At 41.1% G+C, this 20,939-nt stretch overlaps 1 protein-coding gene across 20 annotated transcripts in view; it reads left to right on the top strand.

Moving 5' to 3' along the window:
- mycbp2 (MYC binding protein 2) overlaps positions 1-20,939 on the top strand; it is a 56,069-nt gene that overhangs the window by 17,191 nt on the left and 17,939 nt on the right. For 8 of the 20 annotated variants that reach the window (XM_026295585.1, XM_026295586.1, XM_026295591.1 and 5 more), the window contains exons 12-52: positions 494-698; positions 801-965; positions 1,114-1,272; positions 1,367-1,571; positions 1,786-1,931; positions 2,429-2,539; positions 2,880-2,984; positions 5,231-5,350; positions 5,502-5,583; positions 5,991-6,108; positions 6,228-6,586; positions 6,715-6,887; positions 7,383-7,508; positions 7,617-7,744; positions 8,024-8,115; positions 8,239-8,373; positions 8,521-8,604; positions 8,709-8,805; positions 8,904-9,096; positions 9,430-9,704; positions 9,885-10,106; positions 10,275-10,466; positions 11,396-11,602; positions 11,701-11,838; positions 12,477-12,655; positions 12,739-12,881; positions 13,009-13,109; positions 13,205-13,423; positions 13,562-13,784; positions 14,587-14,705; positions 14,794-14,881; positions 14,995-15,044; positions 15,135-15,307; positions 15,472-15,616; positions 15,776-15,982; positions 16,085-16,140; positions 16,216-16,331; positions 16,481-16,578; positions 17,775-17,891; positions 18,565-18,705; positions 19,898-19,975. In XM_026295585.1, coding sequence (XP_026151370.1) covers positions 494-698; positions 801-965; positions 1,114-1,272; positions 1,367-1,571; positions 1,786-1,931; positions 2,429-2,539; positions 2,880-2,984; positions 5,231-5,350; positions 5,502-5,583; positions 5,991-6,108; positions 6,228-6,586; positions 6,715-6,887; positions 7,383-7,508; positions 7,617-7,744; positions 8,024-8,115; positions 8,239-8,373; positions 8,521-8,604; positions 8,709-8,805; positions 8,904-9,096; positions 9,430-9,704; positions 9,885-10,106; positions 10,275-10,466; positions 11,396-11,602; positions 11,701-11,838; positions 12,477-12,655; positions 12,739-12,881; positions 13,009-13,109; positions 13,205-13,423; positions 13,562-13,784; positions 14,587-14,705; positions 14,794-14,881; positions 14,995-15,044; positions 15,135-15,307; positions 15,472-15,616; positions 15,776-15,982; positions 16,085-16,140; positions 16,216-16,331; positions 16,481-16,578; positions 17,775-17,891; positions 18,565-18,705; positions 19,898-19,975 — 6,090 coding nt within the window. The remainder of the gene's footprint in view (positions 1-493; positions 699-800; positions 966-1,113; positions 1,273-1,366; positions 1,572-1,785; positions 1,932-2,428; positions 2,540-2,879; positions 2,985-5,230; positions 5,351-5,501; positions 5,584-5,990; positions 6,109-6,227; positions 6,587-6,714; positions 6,888-7,382; positions 7,509-7,616; positions 7,745-8,023; positions 8,116-8,238; positions 8,374-8,520; positions 8,605-8,708; positions 8,806-8,903; positions 9,097-9,429; positions 9,705-9,884; positions 10,107-10,274; positions 10,467-11,395; positions 11,603-11,700; positions 11,839-12,476; positions 12,656-12,738; positions 12,882-13,008; positions 13,110-13,204; positions 13,424-13,561; positions 13,785-14,586; positions 14,706-14,793; positions 14,882-14,994; positions 15,045-15,134; positions 15,308-15,471; positions 15,617-15,775; positions 15,983-16,084; positions 16,141-16,215; positions 16,332-16,480; positions 16,579-17,774; positions 17,892-18,564; positions 18,706-19,897; positions 19,976-20,939) is intronic. The other 12 variants (XM_026295588.1, XM_026295602.1, XM_026295598.1 and 9 more) reach the window with 7 other exon arrangements.

Below are 20,939 nucleotides of genomic sequence, written 5' to 3' on the forward strand. Positions count from 1 at the left end.
TAACTGGGCACAAAGGTCACTTATCACTTGGACTGGACGTTGTGTCAGACATGTGATGTTACTGACAAAAGTCAAAGATCCACTGTTGAGGATGTACAAGCCACTATTGTTTTTGTATATAGAGTGCTGTAGAAACTGTGTAATTTGCAAAGTCAGTGTCAGATGATTTGAGTTATAAAAAGTCTCTCACCTCCAGCAGCAGCTTTTATAAATGCATCATCACAAGTAACAGAAATGCATTGTGCTGTTTTGAGATTGATAGTGTAAAAAGAATGCTGTGTTGGCACATTTGGTTGCCATCTCAGAGGTCTCCTGATAAAAATGCGAGGTGGTCCAGCAAAAAAAGTTGATCCTGGCTCAGCTTTTGCTGCAACACAGTCCAACAAGTACACTCTATGCAACGCACCCTACTCTCTTTGATAAATTATTTTTTTCTGGTCTGGTTTTGCTCTGTCACTGTGGGTAAACATTCTGCGTGATCTTCCTTTCACAGATATACTACACAGGAAAGTACCAGAGCCTGGGTATAAAGCAGGGTGGACCGTCAGCAGGAAAATGGGTGGAACTGCCTGTTACAAAGTCTCCTAAGATCATGCAGTTCTCAGTTGGACATGATGGGTCTCATGCGCTACTAGTAGCTGAAGATGGAAGTGTGTTCTTTACAGGCTCTGCAAGCAAGGGAGAGGATGGAGAGTCCAGTAAGATAATTTCAGACTATCTCTAGACACTTAATAATTCACTCTGTTCAGCCTTTGTTAAATGCAGAATCAAGAGGTAATAGCTTTTATGTTCGTTTGCAGCTAAAAGTCGACGACAACCTAAACCATACAAGCCCAAGAAGATGATAAAACTAGAGACCAAGACAGCAGTGTATACTGCATGCAACAATGGAAGCAGCAGCATTGTCACTAAGGATGGGGAACTGTACATGTTTGGCAAAGATGCCATTTACAGTGACAGCACATGTGAGTTTGCGGGGAAAGAGCTAATTGTGGAAATATTTTTCACAGTTTCTTGTAATTGTCTACATTGCTTTGTTAAAGATAGGTTAAAGGTTTTTTTAAGAATAAAGACTTATTTCCCTGTCCGAAACCACCTCTTTCCTCTTCACAGGCCAGGTGACAGACCTGAAAGGTCACTTTGTAACTCAGGTTGCCATGGGAAAGGCCCATACATGTGTTCTGACTAAGAGTGGTGAAGTATGGACATTTGGGGTGAATAACAAGGGCCAGTGTGGCAGAGACACTGGGGCCATGAGCCAGGCAGGGAAAGGTGAGAAAATCTACAAAGACAGGCCAAATACACAACATATATTATGGCTTGCATATTCTGATACATTTTCTGTTCCCGCATATGCTTGGTCTAGCATTTGGTGTGGAGAGCATGGCTACAGCCATGGATGAAGACTTGGAGGATGAGCTAGAGGAGAAGGAAGAGAAGAGCATGATGTGCCAGCCAGGAATGCACAAATGGAAGTTGGACCAGTGCATGGTCTGTACGGTGTGCGGAGATTGCACTGGCTATGGTGCCAGCTGTGTCAGCAGTGGACGGCCGGACAGAGTGCCAGGAGGGTAAGAGGGCGCACAAGTGTGGAGGGTTAATCAAGGGTTAATATAGTGATTTCAGTGTTTGGACAGTTCTTGTGAAATACAAGTACAGTAATGTACTCTCTATAACTAAAAAGGCTCACCTGACTGAGTGGATGATCTGTTTTTACAACATTTCTGGAAACATTTTTTAATCTTTTGGTCCTTCTTTGTGTCTGTGTATTTATCCGTCCACCAGTATCTGTGGCTGTGGGTCTGGTGAGTCTGGCTGCTCAGCATGTGGCTGTTGCAAGGCTTGTGCCAGGGAGCTAGATGGTCAGGAGGCCAGACAGAGAGGCATCTTTGATGCTGTGAAGGAGATGATTCCACTGGACCTCCTGCTAGGTATGTTGACTGATATCATATAGTATATGACTACATGTTCTTGCCTTTTGGCTCTTTCATTTGTACAATATTTACATCTCATCTATATGGCCACTTTCATTGTTTTCATTTTGCTCAAAATCACACTCTGATAAAACATTGTCATGCACACACATACATAATGTGATACTATAATTTTCTGTATGTTGGATCCTCCGTAAGTGATCAGAATAAATGAGTGAGTGGGGATGTGATCAAACTATGTATTCTTCTAAGCTGTTTTGGCACGTTGCTTATGTTGCACATATTACAGTGAGTTGCTTTTGCTTGATTATACCTGTTGTCACTAGTCCTTTGCTTTATTCTTGTCTTGTGCAAAGTCATTGCTTCTCTGTTACATCTTTCCATCATTCATTGATGTGTGTCTTGTTTTGTTCTGTTCTGCTCCATCCTTCCTATTCTTCTTCCTTCTGCATCCTGTCTGGGCTGCCTGTACCTGGGGCCTTTTGTGTTTTCAGCTGTCCCTGTCCCTCCCCCTCCAGGAGTGAACATTGAGGAACATATTCAGATCCGTCAGGAGGAGAAACGGCAGAGGATCAACCGCCGACACAGGCTGGAGGAGGGCAGAGGTATGGATCAGTGCTACATGGAATGGGACTACATTTAGGGAAGGGCTGTGTGGTCGACTTCAGAACATTAAGAATGTACGGCTCATAGGTACAGGGAAAGTGCAAAGGTGGGAGTGGGGCATAGTGATTAGGGTGAAGCAAACAGTATGCTTGTCCTTTTTAGGTCCAGATAACTTTCAGGTGCTGCGTGAGCTTGGGTGTTGTGCCTTTGTGACTTCCCCCTTATGTGTGCCTTTGTAATTTTCAGTATGTCTTTGTATTGTTTTGGTATAGTATGATCATATGTTCTTTCCCATTTGTGAGCATTGTGCATGCATGTGAAAGTTTCTTTCTCCCCCAGGCCCCCTTGTTTTTCCTGGCCCCATTTTTATGAACCAGCGTGAGCAGGCCCTAGCCAGAATAAGACCCCTTCAGGCACTAAGGCATAAACGGGACAAGCACAAAGGTACTATGGTCTTCACTAACTCAGTGGGTGTAGAGACACCCCTTTTGACTCATCTTCCAATCTGGCTGTCCCGCCCACCTCCTCTCTCACTCTCTGAAGGCAGGACTCTTGTGTCTTCAATAAGTCTCATGGTAACAAACACTGTAGCCTGTTGGCAAGAAAGACTCACTGTGACTCACAGTAGAGAAATGACTGTGAAGCCTTTAGACCATGTTAATTCCACCCCCTGGTTTGCTTTTACATTTTTTTTTTCATGTTGTGTTAATTATGTTCATATACGAAATAACTGGTTATTTTATACATATATAATATTATAAAAATTTGTGCTGTTAATGTTAATTCATTTTCTGGTTTAATTCTTGGAGTAGGAAGTGTGCTGTGCCTGCAGCTGTTGTTTAGATCTAAATAGAAACCAGTGGCCTTGTCTAACTGGATTTACCATCACTCCCATAACAACTTATTAGTTACCAACCACAGCATTACAAGCAGACAAAACAGCTAGCACTGGGGAGAAAATGCTTTGCTGACTGACACGTCTGTCACAGGTGAAAGGAAGTATGGCTGTTAGTGCAAAATACATATTTAAAATGTGAATAGCTTATGGAAATGGCAGAGTTATCACATAAAAACCTAAACATCTTTAAACTTGATATACCAAAGAAGCGTGTAAGGCACTTGTCCATCAGAAAACTGCGTGTGAGTGTTCATTGTACAGAGAAATACTCACTTGTATGAAGCCAAGGTCCAAACACAGTTTCAACGACACCTGCATCAGTTATTCAAATATTGAACAGAAAAGACACAACTGACTCATCCTTTGTTGTTTTTTTTGTTTTTTTTTCCTCTTTGTTTTGGTGTCTGAATTTCAGGTGCCTGTGTTTTTCTTTATAAAACAAAAGGAGGTTTTGAAGAAGACTCTTCCTTCGCTTTATAAAGTAATAAGGAAATCCTGGAGGGCAGAGGACAAATAGCCACAAGTATAGCATTGTGTACTATTATTATTAATAGTAGTAGTATTCAATGAAGAATATTCTTTTGAGGTAAAGTATATGTAAAATATAAATCTAAGTGATATACTAGGAAAAGCTATAAAAACAAATGCATCCCTGACTGCACAAATGTTTAGCTATGTGCATATCATTAGGTCTACTTCTCTGTCGAAACAGCTCCTGTGATTACATTTCCTGCTGGCAGGTGGGACAGGTTAGTCTCAGACTGTTCTTGACGTTATTGGCTGGGCCTGGTTTTTCATGCCTAGCATCAGTGACAATATGCCTTTGTTAGGCATTCCCTGAACATGTACAGTTTGAAAACCTCTGTGGAAGAATTAAGGGTAAATGACTTGTTTTAATGTACCTCTGTTATGCGCAGTTATAATGATCCCACAGTGTATTATATTTCACTGCAGCAGTGAGTAATGTCAGTTCAGAAGTTGAGAATCTTCTACTTTCTTAAATAACTTTCTTTCATTGTTGATGCACATTTTAAAGCTAGCTCATTGTTCCTCCCCTGTGTATTACACTCATGAAGAGGAATTGGTGCACCGATTCCCCATACTGTCTTGGTGTTCCTGTCTGGGACTTCCAAAGCAGTGTATGTATGCTTTAAATGAGATTTAAGAGAAGTTCTGTGTTCTCACAAACATTGAGAGTTGTGCCTATGAGCTAAACACTCAGCTCTGTCCTATGAATCTTTGGGCAATGAGCCAGTCACAAGTTTTATTTTAACATTTACTGAGAAGTTCAAGTTTTAAACTCAAAAGCTGTTACCTCATCTTGCTGACCTCAGTTACAGAGGTAAATCACAATGTGCTGGTTCCTGGTCCAATAAGGTATTGACAGTCATTATATTTACTGTAATGCATGGGTCCCTATGCAACCTTTTCCACTCACACACCACAAATGTGACCTCTTGTACAGGGCTTAAGGTAAACCAGATTTCCCCTTCCTCACTGAACACAGACGGATGTTAAAAAGAAAATGTAATTATTTGCTAAACAACAATCTGTCCATCTGTAATTGGACTGGTTCCCAAAAGCCTTTCTGTTATAGAGGTTGTCCCCCCCTTTCTGTTTTGGCATGCTTTTCCCTTTTCTCCCCATTTTCCTTTTGTGTTCTCTTTTCTCTTCAGCTCTGTTTTGCAGGACTATGCAGAGACATCAGCTTCGGTGGTCTGAAGTTGCTACTAAACCTCACACACTGTTCTCATTCTCCTCAAATATGCTGACTCGAGTGTTTGCCTTGTAGATGGTAGCAGTGAGCGTGGAGAGAAGGATGCCAGCAAAATCACCACCTACCCCCCAGGGGCAGTGAGATTTGACTGTGAGCTGCGAGCTGTGCAGGTCAGCTGTGGTTTTCACCATTCAGGTGGGTTAATTTCTCTTGCTTCCTCTAGTGCAGTACCTCAGGAACTTTGTTGGTACATTATATGAAGAACAATATTAAATCTTCTAACAAGGGTGGTTTCACCTTCATGTGAATATAAAAAAATAACACACATCTTTATATTGCTTTCTAGTGGTGTTGATGGAAAATGGGGATGTCTACACATTTGGTTATGGCCAACATGGGCAGCTTGGACATGGAGATGTCAACTCCAGGTACTGCTTCTTCCAGCTTACATGTTTTGACTTTAATGAGATGTATCTTCAGGTAAAAGGAATTATTCACAACATATTTATCTGAAAATAAAATGCAACGTTTCATCATTATTTATACATTAACAGATAGATTTAGACATCTGAATACTAAGTGTGAAAGACTACGTGAAGCTATATTTCTCATAATTCCACACACAAATTTTTGATGTTGTTAGACCTGTGTTTAGGAAAGTTTGCTGCTTGTAGGTAGTGCAGATCAATATTTTCTGATTCTGCCTTATTGTTCAAGTAAAGATTTAGAAATGTTACTCCAGGTCTTGCATTGTGATTTTTGTACATCAAATTACTTGACAACTTTAACAACATTCATGAGGACACACTGCTCAAACTATGTTTCTGCCTGCTAGGGGTTCTCCAACTCTTGTGCAGGCGCTTCCAGGTTCTAGTGTCCAGGTGACAGCAGGCAGCAATCACACAGTCGTTCTCCTCATCGATGGGCAGGTCTTTACATTTGGCAGTTTCTCGGTAAGAAAGATTGTTCCTTATACCATTTTAACTACCATTATTTTCAATCTTTCAAATTCCAAACTATAATTTACCAGAAAATGTTGTAGAGAGTCAATATATGTCTCCTTGTTATCCAGAAAGGGCAGCTGGGTCGGCCCATCCTAGACATGCCCTACTGGAATGCCAAACCATCTCCTATGCCCAACATTGGTGCCAAATATGGACGAAAGGCTACGTGGATTGGGGCCAGCGGAGACCAGACGTTCCTGCGGATCGATGAAGCTCTTATCAACTCACATGTCCTAGCTACTTCAGAGATCTTTGCCAGTAAACACATTATTGGTCTTGTGCCCTCCTCTGTCTCTGAGCCGCCTCCATTTAAATGCTTGCTTATCAACAAAATGGATGGAAGCTGCAGGACCTTCAGTGACTCTGAGCAGGAGGATTTGCAGGGATTTGGACTGTGTCTGGACCCTGTATATGATGTCATATGGAGGTTAGTTCAAGGACAATTCACAAGGACAAATAAATGCTATTGTTCTGTTTCTTTTCAGTTAACCAGTGGTGTACTATAAAATGTACCACTTTCACGCCATAATACCTGTATACTCTGTGTGCTTTTAGGTTCTTGCCAGCTTCGAGAGAGATGTGGTGCTACAATGCAGTGATAGCTGATGCCAGAATGCCCTCTGCTACAGACTTACAGTCTCGCTGTAGCATCCTGAGTCCAGAGCTTGCATTGCCCTCAGGATCACATGCCACCACCACTAGATCTCATGGAGCCCTACACATCCTTGGTAATCCTCTGTACTAGCCCCTATTTTCCCCCTAGCTTGAGTTGCTACGCTAAGCTGGGCCAAGCCATTATGATAGTGTTTCCACTATGGCCACAGAGTGGAGGATGGCAGAGCTGTGCTAATGCCATCCTGTTAGGTAGCACCCTAACAGCATAGCTTCACTGATCACAGCTGTTCACAAAATAGCTTGGCATATCTAACACCCCCCACCCTCGGACTTCAGAGTGGAAAAACCCTATCTAACCCTACCTAACCTTATTTCCCCCTCTTCCATCAGTTTTTTCTTTTGGCATTTTAAGATAACATGTAGAGAAATTATTGCAACAGTTTTTTAAATTTTTTTTTATTTCTTGGAATACTTAATTTAGGAAAATAATTTGTCTACTATCAGCCAGCCATATAATTACATGTTTACAGTAATTCTTACTGTAGGATATGAACATTAATGGTTATCGTAAATGCTAAGAAGTAGTGTTCACTGTGATATACAATTAGGTTGCCTGGATACATTGGCGGCAATGCAGGAGCTGAAAATGGGCATAGCCAGTGCAGAGGAAGAGACCCAGGCAGTGATGAAGGTCTACTCCAAGGAGGACTACAACGTGGTCAACCGCTTTGAGAGTAAGTGGTCTCTTTATGTATAATACATGCTACTTTGCCATAATGGATACACAGCAAAGTGTTTTTGTAACCTGCACAGTCTCATTGGTCTAATGTGTGATGTTGTAGGTCACGGTGGTGGCTGGGGCTACTCAGCCCACTCTGTGGAGGCCATCCGCTTCTGTGCTGATGCAGACATCCTGTTGGGTGGATTGGGCCTGTTTGGGGGACGAGGGGAATACACTGCCAAGATCAAGGTGAGTTCAGTTGTTTTTTTTTTTTGTTTTTTTTTTAAAAATTAACCTCCATTTTTTTCTTGTTTAATTTTCTTTTCATGCTGTTTTACGTGTATTGTTTTTCTAATTAAACTGGGAGTATTATCCAGTTTGTTAATACAAATATTTTGTGGAATATACATAATTTGAAATTAATAACCTGAAATGAATCAGTACCACTGGAGGATAATACCCTCTGTTGGATTTCAGTCTCAAATTACAGGTATTTAAACTATATAACTCACTCCTGTTGTTGTGCAGCTATTTGAACTTGGTCCTGATGGAGGCGACCATGAGACAGATGGTGACCTGCTGGCTGAGACTGATGTACTGGCTTATGACTGTGCTGCCAGGTAAAGTTTGCATATTCCTGATGGTCCTTTCCATTCTCGCAAGTGTTTTAAACGAAGAAAAGTGTTATGGAATGATATGTTTTTCAATTTTATAGCCCTGTGGAATTGTGTTTTTATTTTTAGGGAAAAATATGCCATGATGTTTGATGAGCCAGTGCTGCTGCAGCTGGGCTGGTGGTATGTGGCATGGGCAAGAGTGTCTGGCCCCAGCAGTGACTGTGGCTCCCATGGACAGGCAACAATTACCACTGATGACGGGTAAAAAAAAAATTAAAAATTAAAATTTAAAATTAAAAGCTGCTATACCTTTTTGTATGTCATTTTGTCACATTTAAATTGTGTTAAATGTAAACAGTGTTGGAATTTGAAAATTGGTCACACCTTTTTATTGTTTTTCTCTTTTAGTGTTGTCTTTCAGTTTAAAAGCTCTAAGAAGTCAAACAATGGTACAGATGTTAATGCAGGTCAAATACCTCAGCTATTGTACAGGCAAGTAAAATTCCTTCCATTGCATTAACTGTGATAAAAGCTTATTTTGTTTATAACTGTGTCAAATAAATGGTTTATATACATATGTATATTTTTAACATTAGACTACCTTCAAATGATGGCAATGCATCTAAAGGGAAACAACAGACCAGTGAACCAGTCCATATCCTTAAGCGCTCATTTGCTCGCACAGTCTCAGTGGTGAGTAACGTCCTGATGCCTTGAATAGTATTTTGCCACCTGACTCTTGCAGCTAGGAGTTTTTATAACTGTGTGTGCGACTGTCTGTTCCCTAATAGGAGTGTTTTGAGTCTCTGTTGAGTATCCTTCACTGGAGCTGGACCACCTTGGTTTTGGGTGTGGAGGAACTGCGAGGACTGAAGGGCTTCCAGTACACAGCCACGCTGCTAGACCTAGAGAGACTGCGCTTTGTTGGCACATGCTGCCTCCGTCTGCTCAGGGTCTACATCTGTGAGATCTTCCCCATTGCTGGTAGGAGAATTTAAGGATATTTTATCCATAATAATATAATGGTGCTCAAAAAAATGTACAGTGCAGGTCCTTTCAGGCTATTATTATGTATTGCATAACTTGAAATTTGCATTAAGAATAAGCAGTGGAAAAGCCTTTTCCTATTCTGTTCCTAACTTTCTGAATGATTAATTCATTAATTTCAGAATGAAAACTTTGCAGACTAAATTCTTTTTATATTTCTCATATACAAAATAGTAAACTTCAGAAAGTTTTTATTTAAAAAAAGTACTTTTGAGTTAGTTATCTTTTTCTTAATGCAGCCTGTGAAGAAATGTTTCATTTGATTTCTAGCCAGCGCCAAAGCTGTAGTGGAGGAGTCAAGCAAGCTGGCAGAGTGTGTGGGAAAGACACGCAGCCTGCTGAAAAAGATCCTGTCAGAAGGCATGGACAACTGTCTGACCAAGCTGGATAATGATCCCCAGGGCTACTTGTCTCAGCCTCTTACCCTGCTTGAAGCTGTGCTGCAGGAGTGCCACAACACCTTCACTGCTTGCTTCCACTCGTTCTACCCAACCCCAGCTCTGCAGTGGGCTTGCCTCTGTGACTTACTGAACTGCCTAGACCAGGTAATTTGCCTGTAAACGTACTTCTAAAAGGAATGTGACAGTAGAATCACATTGCTGTAAACGAAGTCTTATATTAGAGAAGACGAAAACAGGCATTTTTAACAGCAGGCCTACCTTGTTGGTTCGATACTAAATTCAAAAGGATTGTAAAAACTCGTTCTTGCCCACCCTGTGTTTCAGGACATTGCTGAAGCCAACTTTCGCACATCCAGCAGCCGCCTGCTGGCTGCAGTGATGTCAGCTCTGTGCAACACCTCAGTCAAGCTGACATCCATCCTGCCCATTGCATATGATGGGGAGGTGCTGTTGCGTTCTCTGGTCAAACAAGTCAGCACAGAGAATGACTCTGCCCTTGCTCACCGCTTCCCCCTGCTGGTGGCCCATATGGAGAAATTAAGCCATGTGAGTTTTTGCACATAAGGACACATCAGGTATCCTCATTTCAAAATGGTGGATGTGGGAGCAGTCAATGAACCAAAAAATGTTTGATATATGGAGAACATGGCCCCTGGATAGAATATGAATATGGAAATAACTTGAGTGATATCATATTTGTGTCATATTCCTTAGACGGAGGAGAACTTAATGGGTATGACCAGTTTCCGGGAAGTACTGGAGAAGATGCTGGTGATTGTGGTATTGCCGGTGAGGAAGAGTTTGAGGAAGGAGGTGGAGCTGTTCTCTCCACATCTGGTCTCCAACACCTGCGGTCTGCTGGCCTCCATTGTCTCTGAGCTCACAGCTTCTGCTTTAGGTTCAGAGGTAAGTTGCTTGGTACTGTGTGGTCCATACATCCACCCACACAAACAGCTGTCACAAACAGACAGTCTGTGTGCACAGACACAAGGGTTGGCATTGGTGAACAGAAAGACCTAATCTGAATGCTCTATTAGCATACTTTTGTGCAGTTTTAGTTTAGCAGTATACAACATTCACATTGTAATCATTTCTCCCTTTGACACACTTTTGTTTTTCAAACAGTTGGATCACAATCTAATCTGTTTCCAGCTCTGTCGAACTTGGAACAATCACAATAGACCTTGATGTTGTCAATAGGATCAATTACATACTGTAGGCTACACGTCTTTCCTCTTTCCTAATGGCATGTCCTGTATTTATCTATTGTTATTGAGGTAACATTTTATAATAACAGACATGGTGTATGTACTGTTAGCCAAAAACAGTAACGGAGAAGGGGGGCTGAATTGTCTATTGTTTTTATGGTATGCTGAGTCATTAAATAGGTGGGACAGATGTCTGTTGCCCTCCCTTTCTCTCACACTCTCCATTTAATTATTACTGTTCATAGGCATTTCCATATACTGCAGTCCAGACTCTTCAGCTCTTGTTGTTATAGTAACAACAACAACAACAACAACAGCCCTCATACGCGTTGTTTTTTGTTCCACCAGGCTGTTGTCATGGAAACAACTTTTCCTCCTCAGAGCCCCTGGATAGGTCCCTTTGCAGCTGTGTCTCACTCTCTGAAGTCAGGAGACTGATATAAATAGTAGTCTTGTAGCCTACTGCTAAGCATACTGTTTGAGTTTCTATTGCAGAATATAGAACAGGAATTTTATGCAGGACTTAATTTTTTTCAATTTTGAAATTTTTTTTTTTTGTGAAATTTTGGAAAGCCTCCTCAAATATGTTAATCAGCTTTATGTGCGCAATATGTTCTTGGTCTTTAGGTCGATGGGCTGAACTCTCTCCACTCCGTGAAAGCGTCTCCTAACCGCTTCACTAAAACGAGCCAGGGTCGGAGTTGGAACACGGGAAATGGCTCTCCAGATGCCATCTGTCTGACAGTGGACAAGCCAGGAATTGTGCTGGTGGGTGTCTGCGTCTATGGAGGAGGGGGCATCCATGAGTATGAACTAGAGGTGCTGGCTGATGATGTAAGTGATTATAAAACCGTTTCAGCTTTTATTATATTTTACATGTCCCCCTGGCTTGGCTTAATTGTTTTATAACACTTTTGTTCCCCAACACTTAGGCGCAGACAGACCACCCAGGGGACTCAGCACATTCTCACAGGTGGACATCTCTTGAGCTGGTGAAGGGTACATACAGCACTGATGATTCTCCCAGTGATATTGCTGAAATTCGCCTGGACAAGGCTGTGCCACTTAAGGTACATAGATGTCAACAAAATAATACATATGAAGTTGCTTAAAAAAGTATTGACTTCATCACTTTTTGCATGCTTTATGGTGCTGAAAATTAAGTTAAAAAGATAAATTTGCCAATTTAAAAAGATATTCAGTACCTTAATTCACTACTCTATAGAAGCCCACTTGGCAGTAATTATATAGTTTATTGGGTGAGTCGTCTAGAGCAGGTTTTATTCTGACCAGTCTGCCTGTTCCTGTTGCTGAGAAACCCCCCAAAACCTGATGCTACCACTATGTGATGGTATTAGCCAGAGGATGAGAAGTACCTCCTGTCTGTGTGACATAGTGCTTGGTGTTCTGCCAGTTTCATAAGTGTCATAAGAGCTGGCAATCTTTTCCTTGTGCTCTCTAAGTCTTTAAATGCTGTGGGCTGTCACATGTATTTTATTCAAGTTGGTATTTGTCTTATCAGACTACCATAAAGGACTGGTTGATGGTGTACTGCTAATGGAAGAAAAAGGGAAATTATCAGTTTACATCATTCAATAAAGTTTGCAAAAAATGAATGTCTGAAAGTGAGTGTACATAGATTTTTAATATGATGTAACTTCTACCTATTTGGTAGGTGGATGGTGTTAATAAATTTGTTCTCTTACAGGAAGGGGTGAAGTATGCTGTCCGATTGCGAAACTATGGCAGCAGGACAGCTAATGGGGATGGAGGCATGACCACAGTGCAGTGCTCTGATGGCGTGTCTTTCACCTTCAGCACCTGCAGCTTGAGTAGCAATGGGACCAACCAGACCAGAGGACAGATCCCACAGATTCTTTACTACAGGTAAACACAATGTCAACTTTTTGGAAATATAACATCTCTAAAGTATTTGAGTTTTTCTGATTAAAGTTTTTTTGTCCTTTAAGGAGTGAGTACAATGGTGACCTTCAGTCTCAGCTGCTAAGCAAAGCCAATGAAGAGGACAAGAACTGCAGCAGAGCTCTATCTGTTGTCAGTGCAGTGGTCAGAGCTGCTAAGGACCTGCTTCATAGAGCATTTGCAGTTGATGGTATGTACAACACACTTATATATGTTTTATAGAAATGCTTTTTATTGCTAGAGAGCCATTTGTACTGAGTTTAGTTCAAACATGTTCATCTTCTCTTCAAATTGAATCTGTCCTGTGTTCTTTTTAGTGGATGATATTCCTGAGTTATTAAGTTCCTCCAGCCTGTTCTCCATGCTCCTACCCCTTATTTTGGCCTACATCGGACCTGTAGCTGCATCTGTACCTAAGGCAAGTGACAAAACAAGAAGAGCAAACTCTTCCAATGTTAAATTGTCTGTCCCTGATATGGTTTTGTTCTGAAATTTCTTCTCTCCCTCATTCAGGCTGCTGTAGAGGTTTTTGGACTGGTTCAAGAGTTGCTACCTGCTGTCTCTGCACTCAACCAAAAATATGCCCCACCCACCTTTAATCCGAACCAGTCAACAGACAGCACAACTGGCAACCAGCCTGAGCAAGGCCTGTCAGCTTGTACCACCTCAAACCACTACTCAGTTATTGAGAGCGACCACCCTTACAAGCAAGCAGCTGTCACACAATACAGGGTAAGGTGTCCTTTGATGTTCTGAACACATATCTGCATTTACATTTGGAATATTTAAATTTATTATATATAATTATTTATATTTAAGTTAAATATCTATATTTAAGTTGAAATGTCATTCTGTATCACCTTGTCACAGGTTTCGTTCCCGGACTGTGTCCGTTGGACCACCATTGAGTTTGATCCACAGTGTGGCACTGCACAGCCAGAGGATACCCTACGCCTGCTCATTCCTAGCCGGACCCTCCACCTGTCCAGCCTCGGGGGCAAACCTCTGATCCATGACACTATCAACACCTGGACTGAGCTCAAGAAGTTCTCAGGCTCTACGGGTTGGCCAACCACTGTCCTTGTGCTGCCAGGTAAGTAGGACAGAGCTTTTATTGTATTTATCGCTTTGAATGATCTGCCAATGTAATTGTTTAAACAGCAGAGTCATGACGACTATATGATTTTTGTCATTTGATGTGTTTGTCAAACTTGGTACAGTCATCTCAAATATTAATTTAAAATATGAGGTAAAGCATGCACTTGAATGACCTCATCCATAATTCTTATTGTCCTATGGGGATCAAATGTTTGTCTTTGCCAATGCCACAGCAGTGTTTACATTCTAGGCAGGATCATAATATCTCTGCCAAGTTACTGGCTATTGCCCAGGAAACCTTCTCACATTGAATTCAGCCTACAAAGGCAGCAGCACTTCCTCTTAGCCTCTTGAGCACTCTCAAGTTGACAGGCTGGGATGATGTGCTACATACCTGAGAGGGGAACGGAGGGCAAGATGACTAGTGTACTGCCTACATTATGGTGACCCCAAACCTAGAAAGACAAAATCTGTGCATATAAAGAGAAATTGGAAAAATCTTTATAAAGAATTGCATTCATTTGTTAACTGTGACAGCACTAATAATGTTTATACTGAAATCTGTCATGGGACATAGCGTAAATATAAGGGGATGTGTATTCATCATTCTAAACCCATCAGCTATGCCAGCAAATCTGTTATTGTTCATTAATCTTTATTGCTCTCATGGGTGCTGTGCTAAGCAACCTGCCACAGCAAGCAGCCAGTAGTTTACTGGTGATTACTTACTTACTTGCTCTGCCCAACAGCCTCTCTTTTCATACGCTTTTGTATTGTTCTGTTCTCCCTACCTTTAGGAAATGAAGTTCTGTTCTCACTGGAAACAGCCTCGGATTATGTTAAAGATGAGAAAGCTTGCTTCTATGGCTTTAAGTGTGTGGCAGTGGGATATGAATTCAACCCTGGCCCCGATGAGGTAGACACATTGTTCTGTGAAACATAGAGCTTGTGACTGCATTTTGTAAAAACGCACCTTTCTGATGAAGTGATTGGGTATTTTCTAGGGTATTATCCAGTTAGAGAAAGAATTGGCCTACCTGGGAAGTGTATGTGCTGCAGCTCTTATGAAGAAAGACCTGGCCCTGCCCATAGGTATGGAAACTGTAGATAAGGGAATTTGTTAGGATTATTTTAAATAAGCATTTGCCACTGCATAATGCACTCTTTTGTGTTTAAATAATTCATAAATGATTTCTTCATTTCAGGAAATGAATTGGAAGAGGATCTTGAGATTCTTGAGGAAGCCTCTCTTCAGGTATGTCATCTGTTAAGGGAGAATCTGTGGCTTTTATATCTTGCCAGCTCAGTTCCTTTCTTCATTTTTGCTTTTTTTGCCCTGACCCAGGTGTGCAAGGCCCACTCAGGGATCCTGGGGAAGGGTCTGGCCCTGTCTCACTCTCCTACCATCCTGGAAGCCCTGGAGGGCAACCTGCCACTCCACCTGCAAACCAATGAGCACTCATTTCTTGAGGACTTTATCACCTGCGTACAGAACTCAAGTGGAGGACGTCTGGCCAGGTCAGATTTTGTGTCTTCTCAGCTCTGGCTGTCGCTTGTCAGCTTTTGCTTATTACAGAGTACTTGATGTAGTTAAGGCTTTATTTGGAGATGCCCAGGTGTCATTACAAACTGAAATAATTTCCTATCCTGTTTCTTTCTGTTGGTTCGTTTGTTCCATCTAGGTGGTTGCAGCCTGATTCCTATGCAGATCCCCAGAAGACATCTCTCATCCTGAACAAAGATGACATACGCTGTGGATGGCCCACCACTGTAGTCGTACAGACCAAAGACCAGTATGGAGATGTGGTGCATGTTCCCAACATGAAGGTCAGGAGAAGCTTTGGCTTTTCTGCTACTACAAATGATAGTATAATTTTACCTGAACTGTCAGTGTTAGATCAGAAAATTGTTTATTGATGTTGTTAATTGCCTTTTTACTAAGGTCACACCTTTCTGAGTTGTATTCCTTATATCTTGGATGTCTAGGTGGAAGTAAAGGCTGTACCGGTTTCACAAAAGAAATCAATGCAGCCTGAGAATTTGAAGAAGCTGCAGCGGCTTCATGGAAGCTCTTCCCCTTCGTCTTCTGGCCCTGACCTAACCTTTGGAGGTCTTCCAGTACCCAAGCTAGAGGCCACATATGAGCCCATGATTGTAAAAGAGGCTCGATACATTGCAATTACTATGATGAAGGTCAGCCTCATGTAACTGGCTCATCACTCACTCACAAATCTATTTGTTCACATTCAGGCAACAGATTTACTATTTACTCCATGGTGCTCTTTGTGTCTTTAGGCATATGAGAACTACTCTTTTGAAGAGCTGCGCTTTGCTTCTCCCACACCAAAGAGGTAAGTAATGTAATGCAGCTACAGAACACATTTTCCAGTGAGATATAATCTAATTATTGATCATTTTTCTTACAGACCCAGTGAGAATATGCTGATTCGTGCCAATACTGATGGAACCTACAGTGCCAACTGGACTCCAGGAGCAGTAGGGCTTTATACAATCCACGTCACCATTGATGGCATTGAAATAGGTGTGTCAGTGCAAATGTCCATTAGAGCTACCCAGTTTTCCTCTGAAGTATTTCCTACACAATAATTAGTTTTAAAGAGTAATGGCCTTCATTGGTAATGGCAGTGATTCATCGTCTGGAATGTTTTTTGTTTTTTTTTTTTTTATTAGATGCTGGTTTGGAGGTAGAGGTCAAAGACCCTCCCAAAGGCATGATACCACCTGGAACTCAGATGGTCAAACCAAAAGCTGAACCTCAGCCTAGCAAGGTGAGCCTTTTCTTTCAATTTAACCGAGCATGAACATGCACATAACCACACCTATGAAATTTATGCATGCTAGCAATCACCCATCTTGTATTCAATAGAAACATTTTGTCTTGACTTGTACACCTATGAACGCCACTTCCTAAATCAACTATGAAATACTTTGACTTACAGCCAGATTAACCAATGTTTGGTATAAACTGAAATATTATATTGAAATATTGTGATCATTACTATGGACACTGAGAAGTGACATCTCAGTTTGGTGTTTCCGTTTTTCATATTCTTGTTTTTCTTTCTGCTGGTCTGACAGACCAAACAAATACTGACCCACAGAAGCCATGGACAACTGCTCCAGGCTCTGAACCACACTAAAAGTTTTTGTAAGATATCTGTCCAGTACAGTAAAGAGTGGATCCAAGGTGAATAATGACAATAAAAACTGTTTAAATAATTAGCAAGGCAAAAAGACACCTCCTTGCTCCTTGGAGCTCCTTTATATTCTACAAGCAGTAAGAAAGAGGACTTCCACTCGATGCTGCTTTAACTTGCTAATATATTATCCGTAACGTGATGAGTTTGTATGCTAAGGCTGATCAGTGTGAGTTTGTCATTGAGGCTCAGTGATAAACATTTACTTAATATTGGTTCAAGGTAAAATGTGCATGTGAACATACCAATTGTTGGTACTGCATCTCAACCTCTTCATTTGTTTAAATAGCAGTCGTATATTATTAAGTAACTAAAAGGTGATTGGAAATGGCTTCAAATGCTATGAATGCCTCGATCTGACTGATGTTAGGCATGTTGGGGTCATCATCATTTGTGAAATTTGTGGTATTTGGATTTGGCAATCCGTAATGGGGAAAGAAGTAATATGTGCCTTAATATGTATACCCTCAGAACATGTATTCCACAATCTTTCATGCACCAATATAGATGCAAATGGACAAAGTAGGATTAAATCAAATGCAACTAACTGGTGCTGCTGAAATAGAGCGACTAATGTTTCCGCATCTTTCGTGGTGTGTATGTGTCTGCTTGGAAGTGGTTTCTATGTGAGCTAATGCATGCAGTCTTTACCATTGACTTGGCCTGCTTCCTCTTCTTTCTCCTTCTGCTGCACTTCTAGTCTTTTTTTTCTTTCTGGTCTTTGCTCCTGCTGCTCACAGTCTCCATCTCCCCTCTGCTTCTCTCAGGTCCGCAAATTTGTGTCCAAGGACAGCGCAGGCCTGCGTGTGCGTAGTCACCCCTCCCTGCAGAGTGAACAGATAGGCATAGTGCATGTCAATGGCACCATCACTTTCATTGACGAGGTAATTGACTTTAGACCAGGCAGAATATGAATTATGTTATATAAGTATACTAGCTGGAGCACTATCCACTTTATTCTGTTTCTTTGTTTCTTCTTTAAATCAGTACAGGCAGAATCATAAATATTGTAATCCCAGTGTTTTTTATCTAGATTAACAGTCAGTAGTCATTTTGAGGCTTTTTCAGCAGATTCTGTTTATCATATTGTATGTAATTATTTCTCCCAATGATTACTACTTTCTTTCAAAGCTCATAAGTTTATTGCTCTTACTTTACGTTGCTTCATACTCTTGCAAGGCACTCTGGGGCTACATGAAAGACTTGAATGCCATATATCAAATAGATGCGATGGATTTAAATCCAGTGTTAAAACTGTAGCATTTAAAGCATTTACTGTTGGTGCTGTAATGGAACACGTATTCAGTAATTGTGTACAATATGTCACTCCTTCCCTTTGCCTGGGGCACTAGTGACATTTTTTAAATATGTCACCAGCACCACGTTGCAACTCAACACGCAGTACTCTAATGTGACTTTCCTGCAGCCTCATAGTGTTGTGTTTGTATATGTGTGTGCCTGTGTGTAAGTGAGTGACTGAGAGGGTGCTACTCACCCTGTTTCCATAGTAACAGGACGGCATGGGTGTGTTCTGCTCTGTTGGTGGTTTTCCCGTAGATCCACAATGATGATGGTGTGTGGCTAAGGCTCAATGATGAAACAGTAAAGAAGTATGTTCCCAACATGAATGGGTACACTGAAGCCTGGTGCCTCTCTTTTAACCAGCACCTGGGCAGGAGCCTACTGGTCCCAGCCGACGTAAGTAAAGATGGCCTGCTGAGCAGTCTGACTAAATCATAAGAGAGGCTCCTGTGCTGTTCATTTGAGGAAAAGCTCAGAGATCATCTTTGTTGTTTAATGAGAATGGGTTTTCTAGGGCTCAGTAGCTTTTGTGGTGCTCTCTTGCATGAAACGTCTATCTGAGCATCACTGAGTATGAAACTTTCACTAACACACTGTGCAAAAGAACAGCAGCTGGGAGCGTGCATGCATTAACTCATGTTTGAAGGCGAACTGTTTATCATAATGTGACCTTTGTGTGTTCAGTTGGACGCAACACTTGTAACTGCTCATGTGGGAATAAATGTTTAGTGCACTGAAATAAACCCCAATGCAGGAATTGACAAACAAGGAAGAAAGGTAGTAAAGGAGCAATTTCATCCTGTGGTGAAGTATGTTAGTCTGGTCCACTCAGTTTTCTTTTCCTCATTACCTTTTACCCACATTTCATAAACACTCTCACACTACAGCATGTGACATCATGGGTTCCTCTTGCATTTTGCTCCATGCCACAAAAACCGCCATATTGTGTAACATAATCAAATAGGGAATATATCTGAGTATACTTTAAGACATGAATTTTGCATTGACAAGGAAAGTATCAGGAAGATGAGATGTTAATTCTCCAGGTGGTTTTCTGTCATGAAGCAATCACTGGTCTACAAAAAGTTTCAATGGGAAATTGTACCTCTACTGCACTACAATTCTACCTTTGCATTGGGATGTGTTAGGTGCTAGGCGGCTTCAATGTAAGGTCTGAACAGCATGACACACTACATCATCCAAGTGGGGAATTTTTTTGGAAGTGTCTTCTTTATATGTACTTCATTTAATCATGGATTTGGAAACCTCCTTGTGGTGTTCAGAGTTGAACGTTCAATTCTTCTGCCCTGGCAACTGAGTTTTGTGTACAATTTTTAATGTATTTGATTTTATTGAAAAGTTTTCAAACCTTATACAGGCTGTGCCTGTATTCACGTTTCCTTTTCGCTGATATTATCAGTGGTCCACAACTATCCAGCCTATCTGACACAAGTCAGATTGTTTTGTTTCTCAAAGGCCAAAACAATTTTTCTTCCAAAAAAATACATGAGCTCTTTCCCCCATCCTGTTTTCTCTCCTTTCTGGGGTCTTCTGCTGTTTCTTGACTGTCTGACAATCTGTTGCTCAGAATGCCTTTAACGCTAGCCAAGGAGTCAGGGATATCGGCTTTTTGTCGTGGACCCCATTAACTGTATTCCCGCCACAGGTGAGTTGTTTGAAGGAGGATATGTTCTTTCACTGCCCATTAGCGTATCTGTTTACTTGACCTCATGAGCCCCTTGTGCCTTTGTAGTCTTCCCACAGTGTTAATGAAATGTAAGAGGTCAACCCACAGTTGCATGGTTGTCAGTACAGTATGATACAGTATGTTAGTGGCATTTACAGACTATTGCAATATCAACATTTGGGACTTTTGAGTAATTACTGTTCAAGCTTTTATGTTGCATGGGGTTGAAGATACTAATGTCCAGTTTGTTGCATGAGGTCTTGTAGCATGCCTCCCTTTTAAAATATTTCAACATTGTACTTAATTTGAATAGGTTCACTTTTTATTGGTTGAATGAATCGCAGGCATTTTCATCTGTGGACATCAATTTTTATTATACACGTTTAACATGTATGTACAGTACATGTGTCTTTAATATATTGGGGATAAAATACAACTTACTGCTCTTGAGGTATAGGTTTAGGTGTACGTAGGTTATGGATTATTAATTTCATACGGTATCTAGTAATTGTGAAACAGTATGATCTCAACTGAGAGGCATGTGGCCTCTTAAACTAGTTTAACTGGACATTAATCAACATATAGGAAATATATTTATTCCTTTCTGTCAGGGGTTAGTTGATAAGACTCTTACATCTGTCTAGTAAATGTAATATACAGATTAGTTTTGCATAAAAACCACAAACAGGGACCAACAGCTAGTCTGGCTGTGTGCAAAATTGACAAAATGAGCATATTAGCAATTAAAGTTGATGTCATTCTATGGGGCTTATGTGCTGATTGCAGGGCAACCTCAAAGGAAACGTCAAAAACAGCAGCCAGAAACAGTACCACACATAGCTCCCCCATGTTTCTGTGCAGATTAGAACAAGATATGAGAGTTAACTGTTCACCCATTTCTGAGCTAAGCTCACTGGCCTATTTAACGGACAGCTGTGAGAGT

The sequence above is a fragment of the Mastacembelus armatus genome, chromosome 21 (genome assembly GCF_900324485.2).
Source record: "Mastacembelus armatus chromosome 21, fMasArm1.2, whole genome shotgun sequence".
Lineage (NCBI taxonomy): Eukaryota > Metazoa > Chordata > Actinopteri > Synbranchiformes > Mastacembelidae > Mastacembelus > Mastacembelus armatus.